The following is a 17884-nucleotide window of genomic DNA, read 5'->3' on the forward strand; positions in this document are numbered from 1 at the left end:
CAATCATATAATAATCAGCCAGCCTGTAGGAAACACAAACACACACACACACAGGTACTTAATTCCACATGCACCTGGTTATCTTCCTCTCACCTACAGTAATGTAAGAGACAGAAACTACTGATGACCTTTGCCATTCCTTGGAACAATGCATACCTGTGCACACATGCCTGAGAACAGACTGCAGTTGAGTTTAGAGTGACCATTCACCGATCACCTGCTCACCTGAGGCTCAGCCATCTAACAGACTAGAGGAAATACCTCCAACCCCTACAGGCAACACACACACACACAGAGAGAGAGAGAGAGAGAGCTGAGACAAAACCTCAGATCAGTCTTTTTGACTGATAAAAATATATAAAAATATCTGATACAAAATAGACTTTAGATCAAAGCAGATAAACAGATAGCATCTCTATCACAATAAATTGAACACAATAAGCTGGAAGTTTGATCCAAAAGTCTGAAACCACAACTGAGATGTAAAATCAAACTGAAAATTTAAAACAAAGAAAGCAAATGAAAATATATAAGATTGTGTACCTAGAGGTCACTAAATCAAATTATATATGTTTTTGGCATTTCATATCAATTAAATGAATTAGTCATTAACAGATTATATAATGCTCAAAAGATACATACGTATTATCTAAAATGATATATGAATAGTACTTAACCATTTTTATCTAATGAAAATTTGAAGAGACTGCTAGAAATAAACAAATACATTTCATAAAAAAAAAAAAAGAACCAATGCTCATGCACTGATTGATAAACCAGCATTGTATTTTATTTCTATAATAACTAGTGCTTTGCACATACACGCTTTCAGAAAAGCAGTGGAGCTCGTGGCACTCCAAAGAAAGAATACAGAAAAAAAAGCACAATGAAAGAAAGATTATATATTTATATTTATATATCAACCTCACAGCATTTACTCAGCAAGAACACAATATTTGGCAACCAATGACAACTCTTAAACTTCAAAAGTATAAAACACATTAAAGCATCTTCAGTGAATACTACAATAGGGGTCTTCTTCATTAACACTGATGACATAGAAAAACATAAAAAAAAAAACAGTAAAAAAAAAAAAACAAAAAAAAAAACACAGTCATCCCTTTTTCATTCATCCTTCATTTGTTTAGAGGACATCTGTGCTTTTCTTCATCCTACAATCGTTTAAAGATGTTTGAGTGCATTCATCCCGAAACTGGCAGCATTTCAGACACAGGCTGGAGCCAATGAGCTGTGAGAATTATGTGACGCAAGGGGTGTAAGTTCTCTGGGAGACCACAGTAAGAGGCGCCTATTAACAATACTCGGCTTGGGAGAGAAACATCTTACGTACACACACACACACACACACACACACACACATTCATATTCAGTCACACAGAAATAAAACCGTCTTAAAGATTACATACACATGTGCGTGTCTCGTACCTACATGCACCTCTACAGACAAACATCATCGACAAAGTCAGTCTAACAACTTTTCCTTTACCTTCTCCCTACAAACAGTCAGACGGATGCACGCACAAACATTCAAACACACTTCGGGCAAATTCAAACACACTAAATCCCTAGACAATACGCCAGGTGAAAGGCAACGGCACGCATATGACACCCGTTAATGATGTCATACACCCCCACAATGTCATATTTTATTCCTACCGACTTTCCCCCTCAAAAGATGGCAAGCAGACAAACACACACACACACACACATAGAGGAGAAGTGAACTGTGTATACTGTATACATCTATATAATGCCTGTCCAAAGAAAGAAAAAAAAAAGCTTCAGAGGATATATGGAGAACTGAACTAAAACATACATACATTTATGGATATATATACGTATATTTATGAATAGGTATCATATGCTACTACTGATATGTGTCTATACATGTGTATTGTAACACTACAGACTCTGTTAAAGTGATAGTAAATGATACTGATGGAAATAGGAAATAAAATGTCCGTCCAGAAGGCTCCCCGTATCCACCCCTGTGTCCATCCTTATATCCGTCCATTCATCCCAGTGGATCTCAGTGTGGTGTGTGTGATGGTGAATGTTGGTCTTCAGGCAAAGATGGACCGGAAAGGAGAAACCAAACAGGTGTGTGTTGTATTGTTTTTATGTCACCTGTTATCTCCAATCCCGGCCTCTATCTCTTAACATCCACCTCATGACATTCTTTCTCTCCATTTATCTCCCTCCTTTGCTAATACCTTACATCCTAGGAAGAAAGAAAAAAAACTGAAGTAAGTCACATTTTGAGCAATTATGGCTTAACATTCCTTAAGGCCACTTTCAGTGATCTCAACAATCACTGAAAGCATAAGACATTCACAGAAAAACTGAAATTGTAGTTCACCTCCAAAGAAGTGACTCAACGCGGTTGATGATTTCAGAGAGGTCAAAGGGGAGAGGCATGTCAGGATCTTCATTACTCCAATAGGGTCGGTCGACAGGTGCTTCCTCAGCAGGCAATGTCTGTGCCAGGCTTGACTGGCATCTGTTGGGACGCAAAAGGAATCAACATCTTTATAAAGGCACATTGTTTAAGATTTGATCAAGATTTGATCATTGATCAAGATTTTAAATGAGTGAATGAATAAATAATTATTTATAATATTTTCAGACTCCCATTCAAAAGTTTGGGTTCAGTAAGATGTATTTTTCTTGTGAAGAAATTAATATCTGTATTTAACGAGGGCACATAAAATCAGAAGTAAAGACGTTAACAACGCTACAAAAAGAAAACGAAATAATGCTGCTCTTCTGAACATAAATAAAGCAGCACAACATTTTGCAACAATGGTAATAATAAGAAATGCTTCTTGAGCAGCAAATCAGCATATTAAAATGATTTATGAAGGACCATGTGACAATGAAGACTGTCAGCTTTGCCATCACAGGAATACATTATATTAAATATGTTAAAATAGAAAACAGTTATTTCACATATCCTTTTAAAGTTAATTTCGCCCTAGACAAACAAAGAAGTGTGTGTTTGTCTAGGGGGAGTTCACAAACTATTTCCTGATTTCTTTACGACACACAATAACCTTCCCTAATGACATTTTTTTTATAAAGTAATGAAGGACTGTACAGCTTTAGTGAGTGTGTGTGTGTGTGTGTGTGTGTGTGCTTTCAAGTGAATGTGTGGTATGGCATCATCCCCTTGCTCTTCCTTTGAACGAAGGCTCAGGAATGCACTTCTGCAATCCTACAAGAGTAAGCAGTGTAAATCACCTTCTAAACACACCTGGCCAGTGCTGATTAATATCTCAGTCATTTACACCTTGGCAGGTGAAGCCTGTGGCTTTAATTCCACAGTAACCTGATGTTACTGCATTTCATTTTGTCAGTTAATTAATATACAGACAGTGTTGTTTTTATTTTAATATAACAATATAGCTTCTCATTAATTTGACAATGCTGGGTGTGTTAGTGAGAATGTGTAGCATCACTGTTTGCGTGTGTGAGTGTATGAGTGTGTGTGTGTGTTTGTGTGTGTCTGTTGGGGTGGGAGATGTGCACAACTTGCAGTCAAGTTAAATAAAATGAGTGTGAACTTTTAACTGCATATGGAGAGAAATCCAAGGGTTTATGTATAACTGCCTCAGTAAAGGGGATTTTGTTTTTCATCAGCAGTTAGTTTATGGTAGTGAATAGGCATAAATAGTTAGGGTTAAGGGATTTTCATCATATACCTTATACTAGTTCAAAGGTTTGGTGTCAGTATTTCTTAAATAAATTAATACTTTTATTCAGCCAGGATTCATTAAACTTAACAAAATCAAAAGTGACAATAAATAAAAGTTTTTTTTGTGTGTTCCAAAATACCCAAATTTCAAATAAATGGTGGTATTTTACACTATAAATTAAAGAATCTTGAAAAAACATTAAGCAGCACATCTGTTTTTATAATAAATTCAAAATGTTTTTTGAGCACCAAATTAGCAAATTAGCATAGAATGATTTCTGAAGGATACTGTGACACTGAAGACTGAAGCATGGCTGCTGAAAATTCAGCTTTGTCGCCACAGGAATAAATGACATTTAAAAAAATATTCAAAGAGAAAATTAAATATATTCAAATATTACATTTTAATAATATTTCACAATATCAGTGCTTTTTAACTGTATTTGTGATCAAATACACGTAGCTTTGCATAGCATATGAGTATTTATTTTAATTTCAAACAGTCTAAAAATACTTGGAGATCTGGGGAGAGTGGATTTTTTAGACTTCAGCTAGTAAGCAACCACCTAGCAACAACCCAGAACACCCTAGCAACTGCATTGCAACACCTTGGCAACCATCCACAACACTCATTACGGTGTAGAGGTTTGCATCACTCAAAAAAAAAATAAAAAAAATAAAATAAAAACAACAACTAAAAAGTTATTTTCCAATTCAGTTCAGTGCCATTATTGGTGTAGAACTGACACATTTCACCTTTAAAACAGGGACAGCCACTTTCCTCACAAACATACAAAGTTCTCCCACAAACACTCGTCTCAAGCAATCATAGCCTACATTAAACACTCATCATCCTCCACTTGAAGCCTGCAGCGATGCCCGAAGGAGGACAGTGTTATGGATGAGTCCGTGCTGACTGGTGGTCAGAGGACATCCCCTCTCTGACACTATTTGTGGTTATATATTTTGTAAGGGCCTCTTAATGGTGGAGTGGCTCTCCTGTTAAGTGCTCTCTCTCTCCAACTGCACCGGCCACATGAGAGGCTGCATTACACGCCGAGGGTGGAATTAGCATATAGCGCTTCAATATATCATCCTCATACTGCATGAGGGCTTGACAATAACATCCGTTAACATGCGCTAAGTACCCTAATGTAGCACATCAGTTCATAAATAATATGAGAGCTCGTTCTATACGCACGCGCGTGTGTTTAAACTCTCTCATCATTTACTGGATTATTGGAAGAGAGAATAGGGAGCTGAAGTAAACAGACTGTGATGAAAGAGACCGCAAGCACACAAATGAATGGCAGCCATAGAGATTCACATAAACATACACACTTAGAGGGATTGTTTGCACAAAAGTAAACATTTTGCTATCATTTACACACTCTTACGTAACGGCAGGTGGAACATAAACAGAGATCTTAAACAGAATGTCCAAGCTGCTAACTAACATTAATCTATACTTTTACATCATTAATTGAACTTACGATAATATTTCACCACAGAGTAATATAATGTATAACATTATAGTATTAGAACATTCTAATTTAAGCTCTCCATATAACAAAGATTCCTGTTCAAGAAGCAACTGTTTAATAGCTGTGATAAAAAAAATAGCTTGAGCACCAAATCTGCCTATAACAGTGATCTCTTTTCCGTACGTTGAATGTAAATGGGGACCAGGAACTGCTGAACTCCAAAGAGGACAATGTGGCAGCAGAAAATCATAACATTATGTCATATGACAGTATTGCATAAAGAAGAGACAAAACTTTAACTCTTCTATTACTCACAAAATATCTTACTTGACAGCCGTGGTCACCATTCACTTCCTTTTGTGTTCCATGGAAAACATAAGACATAAGGGTTTTGAAAGACAAGATGGTGAAAGACCAAGTGTGTGTGTGTGTGTACTGTTGGAAGTATATTTGGAAGTAAATGTATGCCAACCATTCTTACAGATTAACCTCTGCGAGATTGAGTCTACCTCTCCCATCTGACCGGCGCTCAGGAGAGATGGACGGTACAATCACTCATTTCAATTTGCTCTGAAACCCTATAACCCAACAGCCAGGCCTGCAGGAATAGCGAGCTAATGTGGAGGGAAGGAGATCTATCACCTCTGTTCTTCTGGGGGACGGCTCACATACTCCCACCCGACACATTCGGCACACTTGAACTCCGACTCGTTCTGCGAACAATGCTACACACACGTACACCTGTCCTCCCAGCTGAAACTAACCACTTTAGCTAAAGTGAGTGTTAATTATGGACAGGCAAAGCAGTCAATAAAAGGTTAATGCAGAAGGCAGTGGATAAATTCCTTTAAGCATTGCATCACTAGGCCATCTCTGGGCGGCACGCAAGGCTCTCTCTGTGTCTGATCAATAGATTTTACTGTAATGTTCTCCGCATCGATTTCCCCCGCTCTCTGAATCCTCCTCCAACTGAGATAAACTAGAGGAGAGGGGAAGTGAAAAGCAAGAACGAACTGATAAATGAAATGATTAAAACCTCTTTTCAGTTGGACTTTCCCTCTCTTTGACATATCGCTGTGGTTTATAGCACAGCGCTAGACTTCACCTCCAAGGTCATACATTACCTGCCCCCACTTTTAAAGGGAGTAAAATGCCCTTATTAGACAACATCAGAGCTTCTACTCACCGCTATTACGCTGATAGATGTACTGTAGGGCTAAAATGCTGGGTTCACAGACAGGAGACAATGCTAATTGCATTAACCCACCAGGAGACCATCTACAACCATACAAATACAAATTGGGCCTGTTTGATTAGGACATTACGGTGATGTTAGCTTGTGCTATATCCTGTATCTGCTTGCGATAAGCATTATTTGTACAACAGCATGTCTATACCAAGTCTGTGGTTTTTATACGCCTGCTGTAAAATTTACAGGTATTTGATGGTGTTACTCATACGGGGTGATTTTTGTGGCTTTAATTTAATGCGCACAGGTGTTATGGGTGTGTGTAGTTTTACGATTTTTGGCAGTGATTGGCTCTGTTCAGAGAATGCCATCAAACGAGTCATGCAAAAACAAGTGAGTCGATCATAAATCATGATTTGGCTCTAAGGCCCATGCAAGCAATCACATCACCAATATAAAAGTATGAACAAGCACACTGATAACATCTTCAACATATTCTTCATACAGTCTCATTTTAAACTATAAAAAGTTTTTTTCCCCGCCTATTGTTTCTGAACTGAGCTAGAGCCGATTTTAATTAAGATGAAATAAAATGAACTGGTTAAGTTCAAATTTAGTGGTGAGTACTAAACTAAGTTAAATCTATCAAGCTATTTAATAAATCTGAACGGACATTATTTGACAATGAGTTTTGGGAACCATAACAAATCAATTTCATCAAATGTCCTTGTTAGAAAGCAAGTTCCCTGTTTACTGAAATAAACTAACATTAAAAGGGAAAAACTTGAACCTGAACTAGTCTAGACTACATTTTCAAGACTCCACAATAAAATAAAATAACTAAATTCTAAATTATATAAACTCTGGAAGCAAGTAAATAAGTAACTAACTAATTAAATAAATCTTAGTAAGCATGTCAAAGTTGCAAGTGTCTGTGCGGGTGGGTCAGTATGTGAGTGAATAAGTGATATGTGATTCTTTTAAAAGGCCTAATAAAACTAGCATCTCATCTACCATTTCCCCAATTAATGGCTCCAAAAAAAAAAAAAAAAAAAAAAAACACAGACCAATGTTATTTTGCAACGTGCATAAGTGGGTTGGGAGACACTGAGCGGGGCCATATTCGGGTGGCAATGAGTCCACCAGAAGCAGGATGGCGTTAGCATCTGCAAGCCAACAGTTCACAGCAGACCACATGAAACAAGCTCTCCCAAGCTCTGCTACAGTATACACAGACACAGCCCGCCAGCACACCTTTACTCAGACAAGCTTGTTTGATGTGGTGAGAGTGGGTGTCTGGGTCCTAACCCAACCAGATGACATGAAAAAAACACACACACACACGTGAACACAGTGGCTGCCACCTCTAAACGGTTCTCATAATTGGGGTAATAAAAAAGGGGCTAAATTCTTAAGCTGATTGCAGAGGAGGCCACTGCTGTCTCTGAACTCTCAAAACCAGGTGGACATCTATTAGCCTGTTAACACTGTAACAAATTATCCCACACGCCCCTCCGATTGCCCCACTCAGGCCTCATGAATGAACACAGCAAGATGTCAACACCAGCACCAGCCACTAAATACAGAGACAGGTTATAATAGCACTTTTATAACATTGCTCTTTTTGTTGTTTTTGATTGCTTCCACTGTCTTCATCTGTAAGTCGCTTTGGATAAAAGCGTCTGCTAAATGAATAAATGTAAATGTAAATGTACATGTAATAAGGAGGAGTGTGTAAAGAGGGCAACAGTCAAGCCTGAATTCATTTGTCCGTCAGTCAGATCTGGTAAATAACACTTGAAAAAAGCTGTATGGGTCTTAGTGTCCTTTTGGATGCTGTCCCCCTTTCACATTGCACGTTGGACCCGGAACATTGCCGGGTTGCCTTCTGTGTGAAAGCAAACACATTCCGGGATTGATTCCGGGATTGATCCCGGGTCGGGGACCCAGAAACATTGCCGGGTTCAGTCCCGGAACGATCGCTGTGTGAACAAAAGCCAGAAATAATGCCGTAAGTTAAAGTGCCTAGCGTTTTCGACTCGTACATTACACGTCACATCCTGATGTCACGTGTCGTTACGGGACCTTTACGGTTGTGTGTGAACGCACGCACATATGCCGGGTAATCACTGGCAGTGTGAAAGTGCAAAATCTAACGACCCGGGAACAATTGCGGGACACATTACCCGTGTGTTTTCCGGAATCGCAGTGTGAACGGGGCTCTGGACTGTGGTCCCTCTGGGTGTCATCAAGGTAAAAACAAATAGTGTTGCTATAACTTGAGCTCTGACACGTCCGACCACTCCATTTTGTCACCTTCTGAGGTGACAGCCTGCCACATACAACACTGTGATATTATGGGCCAAAACAAATTAGTACGTTTAAACAGACACTAGGGTTTTGATGGTGTTTATTTACATGTCTGAATGAAATATGGAGAGATTGAGAGAACGAAAAGGCTTGATATGGGTAGGTGGGTGTAGAAAAAGAGAGAGAGAGAGAGAGAGAGAAAGAGAGAGAAGTGCCTGAGGGAGTGGAGGTTATGAGGTTCTGAATGTTTGCAGTTTTTCACAGGGGAATGTTTGAGGGCCAATAAATCTCGGAGTGATCAGTAAGTGGATAACATCGAGGTTGGGAACACTAACACTGCGTTTAACGTGTTAAATGTCTGCCACACGAAAACTGACAAACGCACCAGTAAACCGATCAGTCTCATGGATACATAAAATGCCATACACCTGTAAGCATACGTGTCCTGTACGCTCAGCATGACATACACAAACCTAAGCCCTGTGGGCATCACAGAGTGGAAAGAAATGTAACAGAAAGGCCTGTTGTGACAGACATACTGTACTGCAGCTTCAGTGGCCCACACCTGAACGGAGTCACATGACCAGTGTCCATTGGACATAAAGCCCACAATATCAAAAAGTCTGCAAATTACAGATATGGCACAGAAAGAAAAATGATGATTCAGAAAGCATAGCAAATAATTACAAACTCAAAATCAAAATTGATCTTAAGGCAATATTTCAACATTTACTACATTTCAAGTAGTATAAATCACTTTAATATACACTACCATTCAAGACTCTGCTTTTTTTATTTTGTTTTAGTATATATATATATATATATATATATATATATATATATATATATATATATATATATATATATATATATATACATATATATACACATACACACACACACACACACACACACACACACACACATATATATATATATATATATATATATATATATATATATATATATATATATATATATATATATATATATATATATATATATATATATATACACTAAACTTTTATTCAGCAAGGACACATTAAATTGATCATAAGTGACAAGATAACATTTTTAAGATTACAGTGGCGTTAGAAGTGTAAAAAAAGACTTGGGGTGACAGCCCTCTATCATTATTCTGGGCTTTGGATGGTGTCATGAGTCCTGTATCATTACTCTATTCAAACAGCTTGAATGAATTAATATCATCTCATTAGGAGCAAACACTGCCATGTTCTAACACAAATGCCACCGCTTGCCAACATTTCCTGGACACATACCACTAATATTTCACTTCCGTATACTCAGGACAGGACAGGTTGGTCTCAGTTACTAAGAAATAGTTACACTGAGAGAGCCGCAGGAGCCAACTGTCATGTTCTCACAAATAGAAATAGGACGTGCTACCTGTAAATGGGCTACTAGAGTAATTTAAGAGCACTGGGTGTGAAACTGACAAAGTTACAAAGTGACAGATAATAGAAAAGGAATTTATTCAAATATGAGCAGCATGCATGCAGTGAACGAGTTACATACTGTATAACCAGATTGAGACAAAGACAAAAAAAAAACCTTAGGTCAAGTTAAAGAGATGTGAGAGAAAACCCACCAGGTGTTTAAAGTCCTGATTCACCTGCTCTTCCTGCTGTGTTTTTAGCAGCCTATTAAGTAAATAGTGTAATTAAAACAGTGTGACATTTAAAAGCCTGAGAACTGCCAACAATGTGTTTAAGGAAGCGGTCAGGCAGAGCAGGCCCCCAGGTGACTGCAACCAGCAGGTAGCAGAATCACAGACATGGAAAATGCATGGAGGATGTGTGTTTACACAGCGAGTGCAAGTAAGAGACAGAAATATTGAAGCAAACTTAAGAGAGCAAATTAAAAAGCACATTTTCTGTGTGCATGCATGTGTACGTTCGTTTAAAAGGATGTGTGCTAGCTGTAGGAAGGAGGTAATGTGTGTGTGTGTGTGTGTTAACGGTAATGAAGCACCGTAGTTAAAGTGATAGGTAAACACATGCTTGACAGAATCAAACACGTTATCTTTGTTGTGAATAGAATGAATATTTCCCATCCACTGATATTAGGAAGGTAATTTGCTGTGCAATGAACCCAGCCCTTTGTCTACACAGTCTGAGCTTTACTAGCGTCAACACGCAAACGAAACGCCACAATGAGGGTTTACAGAAGCCTTTGTGTTTTTGCAGTGAACTCATACCTTAAGGACTAACAGAGACATTGAGACTAAAGGGCACATGAACAAGTGATCTGGAGAAGGTTCTTAGAGAGGACAAAGGGAATGTTCCAATTCAAACAGAAGTTTCTATAGAGCATAATAGCAGGATAAACATGAGAGATTTGTCTCAATGTCCAGTAAGACACATGTAATGAAATACAACAGTAGCGAATCAGGACAAATGCAAAGAAAATATCTATAAGTCATAATCAAAATGTTTTTTTCTTTTTTTTTTATATTTTGGTCCACTTATAAAAGGTTAAACATAATTGTATTTAAATGACCCATTCACTGACCGTTAAATGTGCCACTTTCTGCTGCTTTTCCTTAAAAAATCCCAAGACCATGGGTTGAAAAATGCACATTTACAATCAAATACAACAGACAGACAGACATAAATAAATAAATAAATAAATAAAACTCCATCAACAACCAGCTCCACGCAACTTATTTTAAATTATAAATATGTCAAAAGAGGGTATACATATGGGTCACCCAAATGTATTATTGTTTTTTTTTTTATTTTTTTTTTTATTCTTTATTCTTTTTGGAGTCAGGACAAAGTAAAAGTTATGAAAATAGTTTTCATAGTACACAACTCTTTTATTTAAAAGGTCAAGCAAAATTTGAATACTCATGATGTGACCTTTATGTTTTTGCAAGTATAATTCAGCATCGTTGTGTTTAGCAGCAGTAATTGTTTCCTCTGCTTCATGCGATTCCCATTAAAGCTGTATAAACCACACTGTAATCTTTCTGAACCTCGGTGGATGGCTGTGTTCACTCACAGAGCTCAGCAATGAGGGGACGGTGAGAGGACCAGCTTAAGGGGTTAACTGCTGATCTGGAAACAGCAGGGTGGATTGCTAAAGGGGCTCAGTTGTTAGACTCGCAGACCCTCAGCTGGCCCGAGGCCAGTGTCTGAGAGCAAAGAAGTATGAGCCAGACAGCCCAGTCAATCGGAGAGATTACACTCTTCACAACTGTTTAGCCTCTGCACTCTTGGAATGAAACGACTGACACAAAGTATAGAAAGTTATCATCTGTGTCAATCTGGAGTCTAAAGGCTGTCTGTGAATGAGAAAAGGGAGTAATGGGGCAAAAACTGGCCAGAGAGGAGGAGGAAGAGGAGCATAAAAGAGAGGGGGTTACCCTCTCAAGAGACTCCCAACATACTCAGTACAACATCAACATGTCACCATTCACCCCCCCCCCCCCCTTAAATCTGTAAATCTGAGGACCCTGCAGCCTCTTCAGGCCTAATAATTCCTGACTTGCTCCGTCCACCTCCAGCCAGTCACCGCACACGGCTAGAACAGACAGAAAATCATTCAGCAGCTTGCCTGGATGAAAATTTGATAGGGAGAGAGTATTTTTGCCCATGGTGAATAAGAACACAGTATGTGTGCATATTGTGTGCGCATCTGCATGGATCTTGCCTTTTATACAGCTATTTCAGGGAAAATTCCCAGAGATTGTTTTGCGCCCCATAGCTGATAAACTATGAAGTTCAAACAGAGCCGATCCTTCCTATATGCAAAGTACACAAGCTGCGTAGGTCACCCGAAACACCAGGGGGCCCCCTTGCTCTCAATGATTTCAAATTTAGTTTTATTTTTGAATTTGGCCAGCGGATATGAAAACAGCTTATGTCATTTCTTTTAATGCGGTGCGCCATCATCCTTTCTACTTAAAAATTAGTCAAATCATGTAAAGTGAATGTCATACAGTGTCTTACTCAAGACAAAAAAAAAAGAGATATGAAAGCGTACAGAGCCACGGAAGAAACTGTTTTTCAAGTGAGCGCAATTCGAGATGAAGTGATCACGGACAAAGGCGTTTCTTTCATTCATAACTCGTCACCCCCCGCCGACACAGTTTGGCGTAGGGCCCCCAGAAGTCTAGGATCTGCACTGAGGTCAAAGGATCAAATTTCCTTGCTAACCACATCAGTTGACTCACCTCAACCATTGAAAATCTTTACCTAACCCAGTGCCAAATCGTTTCCCTTGTCAAGAAGCTATAACTGATATGTTCAGAGCATCTGTTTGTTGTGGCATCTGGTGCAAAGAGTGAGTCATATCTGCAGAGTTAGCCGTTTTACGTCATAAGCGGTGTTCATGTGCTTAGTGTCTTACCTTTAATTGAGCTCTTTAGCCAGGCTTTGGCTGCCTGCCATTATACACACCATAAAACACGGTTTCAATGAAAAACAAACACATGGAATACAATATGCTGTCTGTGGAGAACAAGTTTCCGATTCATTCAATCCTCCACCGGTTTGCTATTTCAGAGCAAGGCATGTGAAGATTTTGTGTCCTCTCCCACGGTATTATTTGTAGCTCTGACACTTATTCAAAGCATCATTATCGAACAAACCCAAAATATAGCAGGTGAGCCTTTGATGAGGACAGATCACTTAATTAAAAACGAACAGGTTCTAACACCACACTCCCACCCCCTTTTGTTGTTTAATAAGAGCCAAATTTCTCTCCACTGAAGTGGTTTTGAGGTGTTGAAAAGAACAGGGAATCATAGTGACAGAATTATTGCCGCCACCTGTGACCTTGGTTACGATGCCTTAAGCAGATTCACATACATCTGTCCTTGGTTCACAGTGGATTTGGCCCACCCATTTTGAAAGATTTAATTTATTACATCATGTATGTTGAAACAGATGGCTGAATTATAGTCTATGAGCAGATTTAACTCTACAAACTCACACCCAACCAAATATAATGACCTTAAATTAAACTAGCATTGAGCGGCGTACAACGCAAATCATTTTCGACAAACATCAGTTTTTTGACAAGACCTTAACCCTAGTCTACACAAATCCACAAAAGGACCAAATTACTTTTGCTAACATTGTGGCTCACCTGCTTTTGTTTGGTTCTAATCTAGCAGATCCTACTTTACCACTTGCATCCTGTTCAACAGGATGCTGAACTCACGGTCGAGGCAGGGCGTGATTTATGACAATTAGTTTCTCATGTTGTGAGGTATGAATTGCTGTTAGAGGATGTGTGGTATATGTATAAGTACATTTTTTCATAAGAAATTAAAAGATGCATTTTATTTTAGAAAGAGCTATAAGGATTAGCACAGAGTAAAGAGTGTCCCCTCGTGGTGGAAAACAAGTCCTGGATGCTATTGACTCAGTGTGGCTGGAATGAATATTAGGATGCATGGTGTATTGGTAAATGATCAGTTATGGGATAATATTACAGATTTCATATAGTGCATGCTCATTTCCACATTTTATCCATTTGTAATACCAGTGGCATCACTAAAGTTTAATAAAACTGATATATGTTAACTTTTAGCAAATCTCAAAATTAATATCAATTTGCATACAGTATATTATAATGTTTCAGTACCTATATTCAATTAAAAAATTATTTATTTTTTTAAATATTCAGAATTTTAAAATCACAATGAAATCAAAATGAACAATTCTTTTTTTTTTTTTTTACAAAATGTTCACGTTACAACAGAGAAGAAAAGAAGGTAGCAATTTGTGTCTCATGCCAACTTTAATATTGGCCCCAAAATAAAAAAATAAAAAATAAATAAAAATTTAATTATCAATATTGTCTAAAATTTTAATATTACTGAATTTCTAATGAATATTGTCATAAAAAAGGAAAACAAACATCAATAACCAATCATATGCTGCAAAAAGTATGAAGATGCTGCCACTCAAATGACTCTTAGCGTCTTTTGTTATCAGACACATTGCTTTGTGAAATAACTTAATATGGACCACCTCTAGACAAAAAGATAAACAAATCACCCAAATATGGCCATGCTAAAACAGACTTGATCACTTGACGATGCTACTTTGCTCTGTGGCTAAGTAGAAGGAGAGGAGATTTACAGAGAATGCTGGAGGGCAGCTACAGGGAAGGAGACATGATGTGGGTGGCTCTCCATGGCACCTTGGCCCATGGTCCTCTCCTGTGGGCACTGCCTGTCCACCCCACACATCACTCACGCCTCAAATACAGCACACACAGCTAACCGCACCCCGTGAGACGCGGGAGTACATTGTCTGATCCCTGTTCACAGCACTGAACAGATACAAATGGTTTATCCATGTAGCTCCATGGACCCCGGTACCTCTCTCGGTCTCTCTGGCATTCACCTGACAGGACTGAGCGACAAGCGTGCAAATCTGCAGAGGCTGGATTTAATGCTCTAAAAAGCACACGGGCCACCGCTACCATCCTGTCTTTAATCAGAGAGAATGAGAGAGAAAGACAGGTCAGGGTTATGCTCAAATCTCAGACTAGGGGAGCGACATGAACAACAGATGCTCTTACAAACCAAAACAGGAACAAGGAGTCAACACAAGGGAATTGCACACACTCTCTCTGATTGGAACTACGACATCCTCTCATGTCGAACAGGCAGTAAAAGGCAAGTTCAACTCAGTTCTCTGATGCTCTTTGAAAATAAAATGCCTCTGGGATGAGGCCCAAACTGTCTCAAGTATGTTATTGCAAGAGAAATACAATTTAGAGGATGTAAACCGAGAAACTAGTTAGCAGAAACGTCCCACACACTGTAGCAACAACAGTGAGTCAATAAGATGCATGATATTTTGGTACATTATCAGTTATGAGCCAATATTACAGATTTTTCATTTATCATATCGATTGTAAAGCATCCGTTAATGCATATTTTATATATAACACATGCTCATTTCCCCTATTTTTACAATTAGATTTGCCATCACTAAACACTCACAAGTTAATCTCTAAAAACATAAATAATTTAATAAGACTGTTATATTTAATATTTTGCTGATCTAAAAATGAATATCCATTTTGTCATACTGTACATTATTTTGCTGTGTTTCCTAAATTCATTTGTAGTACAGGTGCATTCAGTAGTTCGGTGCTAATTTAAAAGGTTTTACATAAAAAATAAATAAACAAATAATTATGTTTTTGTGAAGACTCATGAATAGTTTATATTGAAATGAGATGAAGTCAGTGCTCATAATAGTTCATAATATATATATATATATACATTCACTAAACGTTGAGTCCATACACTTATAGGCTGTGATTCCCAAACTGATTCTGGTAAGTTACTGCAAATGTAATAGATTTCAGAGGCTGTAAACTGAGAAACTACTTAGCAGTAATGTCTCACCAAAGCTGCAACAGTAAGTCAGAGTCTTGGGGTAATTAATGCACCATGTTTTGATTGTTATGGAATTTAAAACTGCTTTTAAGAGTGTAATTTTCAGCCTACACACACTGGAGAACAGACTCAACAAGCTATTGCTCTCCAATTTTATCATGAACTTCCAACCCACGTATTTGTGACTACCTACAGAAAATGGTGAAACCCTTTGAGTAACAACCTGGATTTGGAATATAATACTGTAGAGGAAAAATAAAAGTGGGATGTTCACAAACATGGAAGAGGAAGAGTACATAGAAAGGAGAAAGCACACATGTGGAATAAAGTGCTGAAATGAAACATACGGAAGTGAAATAAGAAGGGAAGAGAAGACAGGCACTGAAGAGGCGTTTCCGCTCAAGTCCTCCAGCATTAGTATGTTAATGCTGCCAGCTTCCTCTGCTTATCCTGCACAGGATCTTGTGAAGGCATATCGCCGTTAGCAGAGCCTGGCATGAACCTGGCACCAACACCACCTCACACACACAAACACACATCAGTCTGCCCCTTTCTAGTTATTTAGTTATTCATAAGGTGGCACGTGTGCCATCCTGACACACAGTGCATGACAAATGCCACATCTAGTCTTTCGCTCATGATTGTAGTATGATCGCACATTGTTTTAGTGAAATCTGTCTATTGGGTTATAATTATTACTGATGGTGGTAATGAACAGGATGCCAACAAATGTTGTTGATTGAGCTAAAAGGGATAGTTCACTCAAAAACTTTAATTCTACCCTTATTTACTCATCCTCAAACCTCTATGACTAACTTTCTTCTGAGGAACTAAAATAAGATATTTTGAGACATGTATTAATGTCTTTTAGCCGTTAAATGGAATTCAATTGTCACCAAAATTGTTTGGTTACCAACACTTTCAGAATTGTTTTTGTTCTTTCTTCAATTGTTCAAAATGACATTGCTTTTGAATGCTGGTTTAGTTTGGTGTGGTAAACACATGTAGCTGGCACTATTAAATTATTGCCACATCAGTGAGGAACATGTCAAACCTAACAAACATTAACAACCTCATATTGTGCTGCAATATGCGTGCTATTCTTTTGTACTGAAAGGGTAGTAAATAAAATGTACTATAATTGTAGAAATGTAAACTGAAAAAAAAATAAAATAAATAATAATAATAAAAAAATAAAAAAAATAAATATATATATATATATATATATATATATATATATATATATATATATATATATATATATATATATATATATATATATATATATATATGGAGAGAGAGAGAAAGAGAGAGAGAGAGTGACATTTCTCCTTCTGTTCAACTCACATGTCCACCAGGAGAGGATTGTATTGTCTAAGCTGTAGCTAAAGCTGGATGCTTTATTCATTGTTTTTAATTGCTCTGTTGATCAGTGGCTTTCAACAAAACTCTGTAATAATCATCCCACAATAGATCTGTTACCATTTCTGAAAAGCTTCATAAAATACTGAGCAGTACCCTGGGAGATTCAACAGAGGCTTATGAAAAAGAGAAAACAGGAAGATTTTGATGCAAACAATTTCTTTTCTTTTCTTTTTTTTTTTTCCTGTGATTCGGTCATAGGTAATGCATTAATTTTAAACAAATACAGTAAAACAGTAAAACACAGTAATCAGAAAGTTTGCATCAATTTTCTTTACCATGAAATTAGTCCCAACCAAGTACTGAGGTATTATTTAAAACTGGATTAAACAAGAATTGTTTGACATTAGTACTGCTCACTTTGAGTGTATCTA

General features: G+C 37.8%; 1 protein-coding gene across 1 annotated transcript in view; it reads right to left on the reverse strand.

Moving 5' to 3' along the window:
- Window positions 1–768: 768 nt before the first annotated feature.
- Window positions 769–17884, reverse strand: part of LOC113051409 (alpha-ketoglutarate-dependent dioxygenase FTO-like) — a 130604-nt gene continuing 113488 nt past the window's right edge. Inside the window, exons 9-10 of the mRNA XM_026215131.1 lie at window positions 2381–2521; window positions 769–2242 (exon numbers count right to left, since the gene is read on the reverse strand). Of these exons, the coding sequence (XP_026070916.1) occupies window positions 2236–2242; window positions 2381–2521 (148 nt within the window). The 3' untranslated portion in view covers window positions 769–2235. The remainder of the gene's footprint in view (window positions 2243–2380; window positions 2522–17884) is intronic.

This window comes from Carassius auratus, chromosome 32 (genome assembly GCF_003368295.1).
Source record: "Carassius auratus strain Wakin chromosome 32, ASM336829v1, whole genome shotgun sequence".
NCBI lineage: Eukaryota > Metazoa > Chordata > Actinopteri > Cypriniformes > Cyprinidae > Carassius > Carassius auratus.